General features: G+C 38.9%; 1 protein-coding gene across 1 annotated transcript; it reads right to left on the minus strand.

Moving 5' to 3' along the window:
• Positions 1-1,208: 1,208 nt before the first annotated feature.
• On the minus strand, positions 1,209-10,803 carry ak3 (adenylate kinase 3). Its single transcript, XM_022197996.2, has 5 exons — positions 10,145-10,803; positions 7,549-7,668; positions 7,155-7,327; positions 2,500-2,618; positions 1,209-1,621 (listed from the first exon to the last, which is right to left on the minus strand). Exons 1-5 carry the CDS (start codon positions 10,290-10,292, stop codon positions 1,522-1,524), a joined length of 660 nt encoding a protein of 219 aa, XP_022053688.2. The 5' UTR covers positions 10,293-10,803; the 3' UTR covers positions 1,209-1,521.
• Between the last annotated feature and the right edge of the window lie 176 nt (positions 10,804-10,979).

Genomic DNA, 10,979 nt, shown 5'->3' on the forward strand with positions numbered 1-10,979 from the left:
GTTTTCTCAGTAAAAGACAAACATTTAAGCATTTACTAAAATTGATTTTACAGCTTTAAAAGACTGTTTTCTTGCATTTTACAACACAAAGTTGCTGTGTAGATGATTAAAAAACACATTGCAAAAAGAAAATTAGACAAGAAGACAAAATTAGTCAAAGGAGGAAAAGATTAGACCTCCAGAGGAATGTACTAAAAGAAATCACATAAAATTTGATCCATAAAAGAGAGAAAACAACTAATGTGGGAGAATTTCTATTTAAGAAATCGGGTATAGACTTGGTTAAGATTGTCACAGGTACCTTAAAAAAATTTTGCTTTGCTCAGGTCTTTTACGCAACAAATCAATAACAAAAACAAACTAATTCCTTTTTTTTTTTCTTTTTTTTTTGTCTGCAAGTCCGCTCAAAAATGACACCAACCACACATGGTGCCATTGCTTAAGCTTCATGTGCAATTTTTTTTCTTCTTTGTGACTGTGACCATCACCTGCCCTCATGGCCAATTAACCTATCATGTTTATTTCAAGCTGTTTCCTGCATTATGCCATTGAGGGCTGTGCACACCCAAGTGAAACATAAAACAAACACAGGACAGACAGAAAGGTGAGGCATAGACAGTGTTCTAAGAGAAAAGGTGCATTTTATTTGTTTGTGCTCTTTAATTCACACCTTAAAACCATTTACAAATCTAAAACCCTTCACAAACACCTAATACGACAAAATCCCAACTGGATCAGTCATGAAGATGTCAGGAGGCCACAAGAAGGATAGATAAAGCAGAGTGAGATCCACAGGCACTAACCCAGCAACCTCCACTGACTCAGCGACCGGAGGAACAAACTCTATTGAGTTTTGGTAGGTGCCGGTGTGGTGGGTCTGGCATGCATGAAAGCCTCCACCAAAAGGAGGGAGCTGTCCCCTACAGCCCAAGGAGGTCCACACAGCCCCCCCGCAGGAGCCACCAAGCGGAGACCCAGCCCAGGAGCCCGGAGCGACCCCCCCAACACAGCCAGAGCCCCAAGGCCCGCGCAGCAGGACGGGCCATAGCGGACCCCCACGGTGCCCCACCGGCCCACAGCCCCACCTCCCCCATGACCAACGGCCCCCCCCCCATCCTCCCCCGCAACCCGCCCCCCCCCCCCCCGCCCCCCAGACCCCAAACCCCCGCCACTCCCACCGCCCCCCACGCCCCCCACCCACGCCACCCCCCCTCCCCCAAAAACAAACTAATTCCTTAAGTATTAGGCCTAGATCCAGAGAACACCCTAAACACTTGGGTGAACATTTTAAGGACACTTTAAGGAGCGTGCTTTAAGGTGTTTTGTATTTAAGGAAGCGGTGTTTTGTGCAAACAGCCCGTTTTACACGGCATAAACTATGTGAGCTTGAGCCTCATTTTCAACATTTAAAATACATTATTACTGAAATTTCTCTTCCCTTTGTTTCACAAAAAGTGGCACACGGTGATTTCTGCTGGTAAACTGCAGGCCTGTTTCTGTTCAGGCTTCTTACGCCACTCTCTAGTTGATTGAAGAGAGTTTTCTGTGGAGGAAAGCTTCGACGTGTGGCCATATCTTGTTTGTTTCTGTCCCCGTGAAGGACTCTAGCACACCTTTACTCCTGGAGGGGCAAAAAAAAGTGTTCTCTTCAATATTACAATACAGCAAGTAGCGATTCATGTGTACAATCTATTAATCAGTGTCAGAATCACTCAGATAATTATCATAAAAAGAGACAAAATGACGAGAGACACACAAAATAACTACAAAAAATTGCAAAATGGCCACGAAAATGCCTAAAATGATTACAAACAGGCTGAAAACGGCCACAGAAATACACAAAATGACCACAATAAGACCTAAAATGCCCATAAAACAGTCAAAAAAGAAATATAATGAGCCTAAAGACACACAAAACAATCACAAAAAGATTAAAAAATGACAAAAAATGACCACAGAAAACATTAAATGACCCAGAGAGACAGATAATTATCATAAAGAGAGACAAAATGACGACACACACACACAGAATAACTACAAAAAAATTGCAAAATGGCCACAAAAACACTAAATATGATCACAAACAGACTGAAAATAATCAAAAAATATACAAAATTACCACAAAAATGCACAAAAAGACCTCAAATACCCACAAAACAGTCTGAAAATGACCCTTCAAAGGTCCCTCTATTACATATTGACCCATTTATTGTGGAGAAAGTATAAAAGTAAAGACTTTTAGCTTGTCATTGGGAATCTGGTTTTTGGGCAATTTCTTCAGAGCAACTGTGAAGAATATGAACTGAAGAAAAGGCCCAATGTGAAGGTTTACTAGCAACTACTTGTGGTCTTTTACCTACATTTATTCATTTATTTGGAGTACATTTCAGTGTAGCATCTGCCTCAGTTTGCAGTTGTTGTGTCCGTGCTGTGGTGCAGACTAAAGTATTGAAGTACATGCAGGAGGAGTTTAATTTGAAGTAATCTGCTAAATTTTACCTGTAGTACTCTAAGACGGGCTCTGTCTGGGTTTCGTACGACTTCAGTCTCCGTATGACCGTCTCTGGCTTGTCATCGTCCCTCTGGATCAGAGGTTCTCCTGTCTCATCATCCAAACCCTGCAGAAACACATTTTAAATACTTTAAACCAGCAATAATCCCCCTTGAACATACTTACAGCGAGCCAGTTGGCTATGTTAAATAAATGCTGAATCACAAACAGGAGCATGGTTTATCCTAAAATAAATAAATGACAGATGTGCTGTGATTGTATTAATCTACAGCTGTGGGTAGGATTTGTTCAGCTGCAACGTTACACACGGACTGAAAAGATAACACGGCTCTGGAAACATGAAGCAAGACCAGAGACGTGGTTAGATTCAAACCAGTTGAAGGAATTGTGTTGGCCTTTTCCCTGAGGCTCTTTAGTTCTTTTTTAAGATATTTTCATTTGGCAGAACCTAAAACCACACATATAAACAGAGACAAAAATACAAACTATATTCAGGACTTTTTTAAATCTACAACTTCACTGGGTTTTGTTATTTCACCGGATGGACCTTTTACTTTCCAATTTTACACAATAAACACTTTGTATTTCATTGCAGTGACCTGAAATTACTGAGGGCATCAAAGGAAAATAATGAAGTGAGACTAAAGGTTTGCAGCCAATACCAACAACACAGTGGTCACAATGACAATGCTGATGAATCTTTCTATCATTTCCGCAATTAAATGATTAATTGTTTGTTCCAGACAATGGTGAAAAATGTTGAAGAGCCCAAACTTGACTTCCTCAAATACTTTGTTTTGTTCAAAGACATTCAAATTACTGTCAGAGAGGAGTAAAGAAACCAGAAAATATTCAAATTCCGGAAGGTGGAATCTGTGAATTTTGACTTTAATTTAGAGAAAACTGCAAACTGATCACTCAATTATCGGATTAAGTGGTGATTAAATGAATAGGTAATAACTGATTAATCAACTAGTCACTGCAGCTCTAGATGTTCCAAAACACTTGCCCACTGGCTAACTTGCAAAAATACATATATTCCTTTCATTTTGGCCAGAATGCCTTTGTTGTAGTGGTAGATGGTTAGCGGGTAATGTTAGCCATTGACCAGCTTCTTCAGCTTGCTAATGTCTGCTAATGAGAACTGAGGACAAAGCACAGCTGAGGAACTGATGGAAATGTCACAAGATTAGCAGGAACACGTGATCACTGGAGCAAAGGCCATTAGCTTTACCCTATAGAGACAGTTAATGTCAGTGCAGAATTTCACAGCAATCCATCCAATAGTTTAGTCTGGATCAAAGTGATTAACCACCAAAACAAACGACAGACCAGTGTTGCCGTCCATGGTGCAATATCACTAATATGGATTAAAAAATGGATGTGGTCAAAGAGAGCAACAGCTGAGGTTACTACAGGGAAAAGGTCAACAGGTGAAATATGTCAGTAAAAGCCAATATAAGTGGAAAAAGACCTCAAATACCCACAAAACAGTCTGAAAATGACCCTTCTGTGCCTGTTAAGTCAACAGGCACAGACAGTTCTAGGAATATGTAAGCATCTTTAAGATACTTGGAAAGCATACACAGTCCCCGAGGAGAGGGGAGCAGCGTAAATGTGCCATCAAAAAATGTGCGTGACATTAACGATGTGCAGGGATCAGAGATCGCTCAGGCCTAAAACAATTACAGTTGTTGTAAAGCTAATCTCAGTGTGTCACTGTTGCTTCTGAATGCCAGATGACAGCTGCTTAATCAGCGAGAAGAAAATAAAAACAGGGATGCTTTAAAACCTTTTATCTTCATTATTTTAGATCAGTTTTTCGGTCTGCTTCGGTTAGATTGTCCTCTGTTAACACGGGACTGTGAGGAATAAACTGATGCCAATGATTAACCGCAAATGTGCTGCTACTCCAATCTGTGCAGAAGGAAACACAAAGCCAAGCAGACATGAGCTATGAATCATCAGTCAGTTACAGAGAAACTCAAAAACATTTGGAAGCCTGAACTTAGACCTGCACCTGAACCAAATTAGCAACAAAATGACTGATTACACAATATATTCAGTATCTTGCTTTACAATAGGAATGTTGAATATTCCATTTTATCTTAAAGCTAAAGCACCAGCATCAAATGGTACGTTGGTCTAACCTACCCATTAGCCCATGCTAGCATTGTAAACACACATTAAGTGCCTGTAATGAGTTGCCTGTTATCTTCACTTCATCTGTCTTCTCTTCACTTTGCTTACATTTATTCTGCTCTAGTACAGACATACAGTAACACAGTGAATATAGCGTCCCTTACTCAGCTCAAATTAACCCTCCCAAAAAATATTGTTTCCTTGTCTGAAAAAATCCAAAAATTCAGCAAAAAAAAAAAAAATCCAAATTTCTGAAAATTTGCAAAACCTTCTGAAGGAAAATTCCAATAATTCCTTAAAAGTTTCCCTTGAAAACTGTATTTTAAAAAATTCCCCCAAATGTGCCAAGAAAATTCTTGTAAATATTTTTCAAAAAATGAGGAAAAATCTTCCAAACAAATGCTAAAAAATATCTAAAGTGATTCCATATATACAACAGTTAAACTTTGAATATTTTCTTTAAGAACATTCACATAAAAATCAACCAAAATCCAGCGAATTTCGCTGGATTTTGGTTGATTTTTATGTGAATGTTCTTAAAGAAATATTTTTAACATTTCTTTTTTTCCCACCAAAAAATGTTAAAAGATTTCCCAAAAACGTAGAAAATGTGGATATCAGAAGTTTCACTGTGAAAACATTTTTTTCTCCACATTTCCAAATTTTGAAACAAGTCAATTTTGACCTACAGGACGCCGCGAGGGTTAAATAACAATGCAGAATGGGACGTCATTCAGTCAGATTATAACCTCAGAGAGATCTCAGCTACAAACTGTTTCAAAAGGAAGGGACTCACGTGCACGAGCGTGCACGAGCATGCACCAACATGCACGCGTGGCCTAACCGGCCGCCAAAACGCACAACAAAGAAGCTCAGATTACAACAAACACAAAGAAGGACTGTTCTTCTTTCTCTGAACTCTCCGTCCAGTGTACCCTCACACAGCAGACGCTTATTAGCTGTTGTACTGATGCTATGTGTGTGTGTGTGTTCAAAGATTCATATAGGCACCATATGTACTTGATAATAATCATAAAGGCAAAAGTTATATATAAATGTGAAAGTCAAAATCTCTGGGTGTCCATTTTGCTCAGCTGGTTGAGTGGGCGACTCGTAGAATAGAGGCTCTAGTCCCCGAGGCAGCAGTCATGGGTTTGAATCCAGCTCATGACCATTTACTGTGTGTCATTCCCCCACTCTTCTACACACATTTCTTATCTCTTTCTCTCATTTTCCGCTGTCCTGTTCAATAAAGTCAAAAAGCCGAAAAAATAGCCAATTAAAGAAAGGTCAAAATCTCTGAAAGAGAACTTGACAGAGTTTCCTATTTCATGAAAACTGTGACAAATCTGCAATCCACTAATTAAATAATGAAAGTAACATAGTGTAATGATGCTACGAGTAAAAGATGCTATTAAACCTGAAGAATAGAGGTAAGACATGTGTATGAACTATATAACAATGAAGGTTCTAGTAATCAGTGGTGTTTTGATGATGACATTGTGTGTCTGTGGAGGACACACACATAAAGTAAAACATGTATTTTTGGTGTAAAGACAGAAATGATACATGGAGTACTCAAAACATAATGGTGTAAACTTAAGGCAACATAACTTTTTAAAGACGTATATAAGAAATTTAGCAACACATAATGGTATAATATGCATGAAAACTGTCACAAGATAATGTGTCTGGGCATGTTCTCTGTGAAACATGACCTAATGATAACCTAATGTTGTCTGTAAAGTGAGATATAGGGGTGTAATATGATAACCTGACTTCATGATCTGACCAGTAGATTTAGAAAAGCATAATGGTGTCAGAAGTGCCGCTCCTATCATGGCGTGGATAAACGACCAATCCTCACAGCATAAAAGATGAATCACAGCTCAGTATCTCTGCTTTTTCTTGGGGTGTTAATCACTGCTAAGAACTACTCCTGGACTTTTGTCGACAATAAATCCTGCTGCCTCCAAATGCTGCTTTTTTTGGAAGATCTTTAACATTACAACATATTTTGTGTATATTTCCTGCACTCAGATCTGACCGGTTCTATCTGGGCTTAGTTCTTTTATCAGTATTTTACCAGTTTATACATGTGAAAATATTTCTTTTACGGTGCATTTGCATTTCAGTTGGTTTATATTTGGGCTTAGTGCCATAGATATACAGTATACCCTCTCATGATTCAATGTTGTATGTTTTAAAAAGGGGGGGAAATTGGGCTCTGGCTTTAATTTTTCTATTCTGTAAATCCTTTAAAGAATTTTGCACTTTAGATAGAAAGGTTCTACATAAATGAAGAAATAACATTTATTGTTTTCTGTCATAATGCTGTATGCACATACTCATCTGTACAACAAAATTTCAGGTCTTTCAATCTGTCTTTCGGTTTTCCCTCCTCAGATTTGTCTGTCCTTTGTTGTGCAAAACTGGGTTAAATGCACTCTGTAACATCAAATAAAACAGTAATTAAAAAGAAGGGAGAGGATGTATTTACTGCAACTTTAGGCGGGTTGAAGTCTGTGTTGTAGACTCTGCCGCTCGGGAGGTGAGTCCAGCGAGACGTCAGCCTTTCCCTGATGGTCTGGAAGGGAACATTGAGGTTGATGACTGTGTCCACAGTGTAGGCGTCATCCAGAGCCTCTGCTTGCGATACGGTACGCGGGAAACCTTGGAAAAAGAAACATACAGAGGCAATCAAGGCAAAGCAAACAAAGAACAAAGGTGGACCTTCAAACTAAATAGCTTCAGGTCTAAAATCAGCATCACCTTAAGTGGTATATCTGCTTGTAGAGAACAAACTGTTGTGATACTTTTAACAAACAATGCTGATAAGACGTTCTACCGGGAGTCATTTAAACAACTCCACATCCAAACTTGTGATCTCCTACCGTCCAGCAGCCAGCTGCTCCGCTCTATCGTTCTCAGCTCATTGAGGATGAGGCGAGACATGACGTCATCGGGAACCAGCTGACCCTGATCAATGCAGGACTTCATCAGCAGGCCGAGCTCTGACACAAATACACAACACAGAGTGATGACGCATGATCACAAAAATGAGCATTTTCTTCCTGCTAGCACTTCTGTTAAAACTATTTTAATCACAGTGTATAAGATTAGCTGTAGTTGCTTGAGAAAAGTACCTAATGCTGTTAATTTCATCCAGAAGAATTATAAATGTTTGCATGTTTCGGCTGCTTCTGTGAAATTTAGCTCTGCACAATGCCACAGAACAGCATTTTAAATTTATCATAACATGTTGAATTACAAAGAAAGGACAGTGAAAAGATGCACAGAACACCCAGCATGAAACAGACACACACTCTGACACGATATGGAACTTTTTTCCCCAAAATAAAACAACTTAATGGAAAATTTAAAGGGATATAGCATGTTTAAGAAGCGGGAGCATGAAGGTGTCTTATCTCGCTATCGTTTCCACTTTAAGTGGTCAGAGTCCAACGGAAGGAAGGAATTTCCTGACAAGCCTAGCAGAAATGACCTGAGTGTGCTAATATCTGATGTTGCTGCGAAAACAGAGCAAAGGCTACAACTTATAAAGACGATTGAACAAAAGGCTGTTTTCTGTTGGTTTGGAAAATGTCATGAGTGTTCAGCTTTGAGTCAGCAAAATGTTTGGATGTTTAGAAAGCTGTATGTCAAAGTGACAGTGGAGGAGGAAATGAATGAGTCCATGATGCAAAAGTGCAGTTTTCTGAGTAATGAGAAGGTAAAGCAGACGGAAAAGGTGGAAATCAAAGGACTGTATGAAAAAATCTAATCAGAAACAATCACTGAGAAGAAATGGATCAATATATAATTGAGAGACTTTTGTATCATAGTTGATATTTTTGTTGTTTTCAGGCCAAAAATCAACATGGCTGCCTAAAACCAAACACCAAATGGCATTTTTATAGAAGTATTCTTCTAAAATATTATATATACAACTCAGCAAAATTGAAATAGAAAGTTATTTATAAAGATATTGTTGTAAATCTGTTGACATGCCATAAATCCACACTTGACTCACACACTACTTTATATTAAATAACTCAGAATGACTTGGAGTCACAGGGGAGACAGATACAATTTGTTATTTTGTGCTACAAAATAACACAACTGAACACAGAAAAACACAAAATGACTCAATGAAATGCAAAATGATCATAAAAAGAGGCAAAACAACCACTAACAGACTGATAATGACCAGAAATGATGACAGAGAGACACAAACTGACAACAGAAAACAAAAAATGACTCAATGGGACACATAATTATCATATAAAGATACAGAATTACAAGAGAGACACACAAAATAACTACAAAAAACTGCAAAATGACCAAAAAAAACACCTAAAATTATCAAAAAGAGATTGAAAACGGCCACTTAAATGCACAAAATGACCACAAAATGTACAAAATTACCATAAAAATACCCAGAATGCCCACAAAATGGACTGAAAAATGACCAAAAAAGAAACAAAATGAGCAGGTAATGCGATATGGAATTCACACGCTTCCTTCAGAGGTCTTTTTGTAATGGGTAACTTAATTTAAAGTCATTTCTCAGGCACAGCAACAATTTGTTATTTTCCATGTATTTTTCATATATTGCCAAAAAAGGAATATCTGTCATGATTATCTCAATTTAATAAAGAGAACACAATTACATTTTTTTTTTGAATAAGCTCATTTCATTACTGTTTAGCTAATTAGAAGTGTTATTAAATTGGGACGGTTATTTAGTTGACATTTTAGTGATATCCAGTCATTTTTTATTAATAAGTGATTGTTTCCATAATAAATAATGATGGAATTTGTAAAGACATGATCATAATGAACAACAAAAACATTAGTCCCTCCATTATATATCGACCCAAATGCTTCGAGTGGCTCAAGAATACAAGTTAAATTGAGGAACTGTGCAGAAAACAGTCAGCATGTGCAGCTCTGGAGAATAACAGGCCACGAAGAGGAAGAAAGTACGTGTGCATAACCAATGTTTAGAGCTTGATCACACATCACTGTGCAGGCTCTCTGTCATACAGCTACAAATAAACAGTCATTATCTGCAGCTCCTCCTCTCCGGGAACTAAAGTTCACAGATCAGGTTGTTAACTTTACACCTCTCCTTATCTTCACTCAAGGTGATATTGAGGAGTAGTGGGCCTCAGTCCAAGGCTCAGGTAATACTGCAGGAAATGTTTGCAGTAACAACAGGAAACGACACCTTGAAAACCAGTTTGACCTTGGTTAGAGAGAAGAGACATTATATTCTTCCGTCACAGCGAGATAAGAGCTCAGACTGTTATAGGAGTGGTGCATTTATCACAGAAAACAAACGTTACTGTCTGTAATAACCTGCCTATGATGGGATTATTTCCAAGAGGCCACTATAATGAAGACTAAGATTGTTGGTTCAACACATATCATAATAACATAGCATCTGCACTGTGTTAGTTTCCATCTCATACAGGCTCATCTTACCTGTTTTTGCGTTGATGTTGGCTCTCAGAATGTCCCCACTAGAAAGGTGCTTCAGTCCAAAACTTTTGATGACACGCGCAGACACGGTTCCTTTCCCAGACCCAGGAGGTCCCATAATGACAGCACGGACGACTCTCTGCAGAACCATTTTATTTATCTGCTTTAATTAGATTTTCTAACGACGGAATACTCTCCTCCTGAAAGCCTCACTTCAGGATGCTGAACGGGATCGGAACAGCTCCAGCCTCGAACCTTTCCTTCCAAGGTGCGCGACGTGACAAAGCATGCGTCTTTGGCCAGTTTCGACTCTTGTCTGGACTTTTATTTCACGCAGTCGTGCAGGAACTGGAGGAAGAGGAGGAGGAGAAAGGAAGGGGAGGAGGAGAAAGAAGACTGCGCCCTGCTGACTATGGTACCAAACGAGAACGCGCTCCTCTGACGACGCACAAGGAGCGAAGAAATCCTCCTTTTCTGCAGCATTCAGTGAAACTTCCTCCCCTGTGCCAATGTTTAAAGCTTCGCTGGATATGTGTTTATTGTATAACACGGTTATATAATTGGTCTGCTGGCTGAAAAAAAGCTTGTTTGGCAAGGTGATTAATCCCTTCCCGCTCCGATCCCTTTGAGCGGGTAGACCTGCAGACTGACAGACAGGCTGGGCTAAACAACAACTAATCTGCGCTCCGATATTAAGCTTTTAAAACATTTTTCAGAGCGTTTACAAAGAATTAAATCACATCTGCATATATAATTTCATTCATGCAGCTCAGAGAAGCTTTGGTCTAACCTATTATCACTCTGTGTAGTCCATTTTAAAACGGGTCAATCAGTTTGG

This window comes from Acanthochromis polyacanthus, chromosome 18 (assembly GCF_021347895.1).
Source record: "Acanthochromis polyacanthus isolate Apoly-LR-REF ecotype Palm Island chromosome 18, KAUST_Apoly_ChrSc, whole genome shotgun sequence".
Classification (NCBI taxonomy): Eukaryota; Metazoa; Chordata; class Actinopteri; family Pomacentridae; genus Acanthochromis; species Acanthochromis polyacanthus.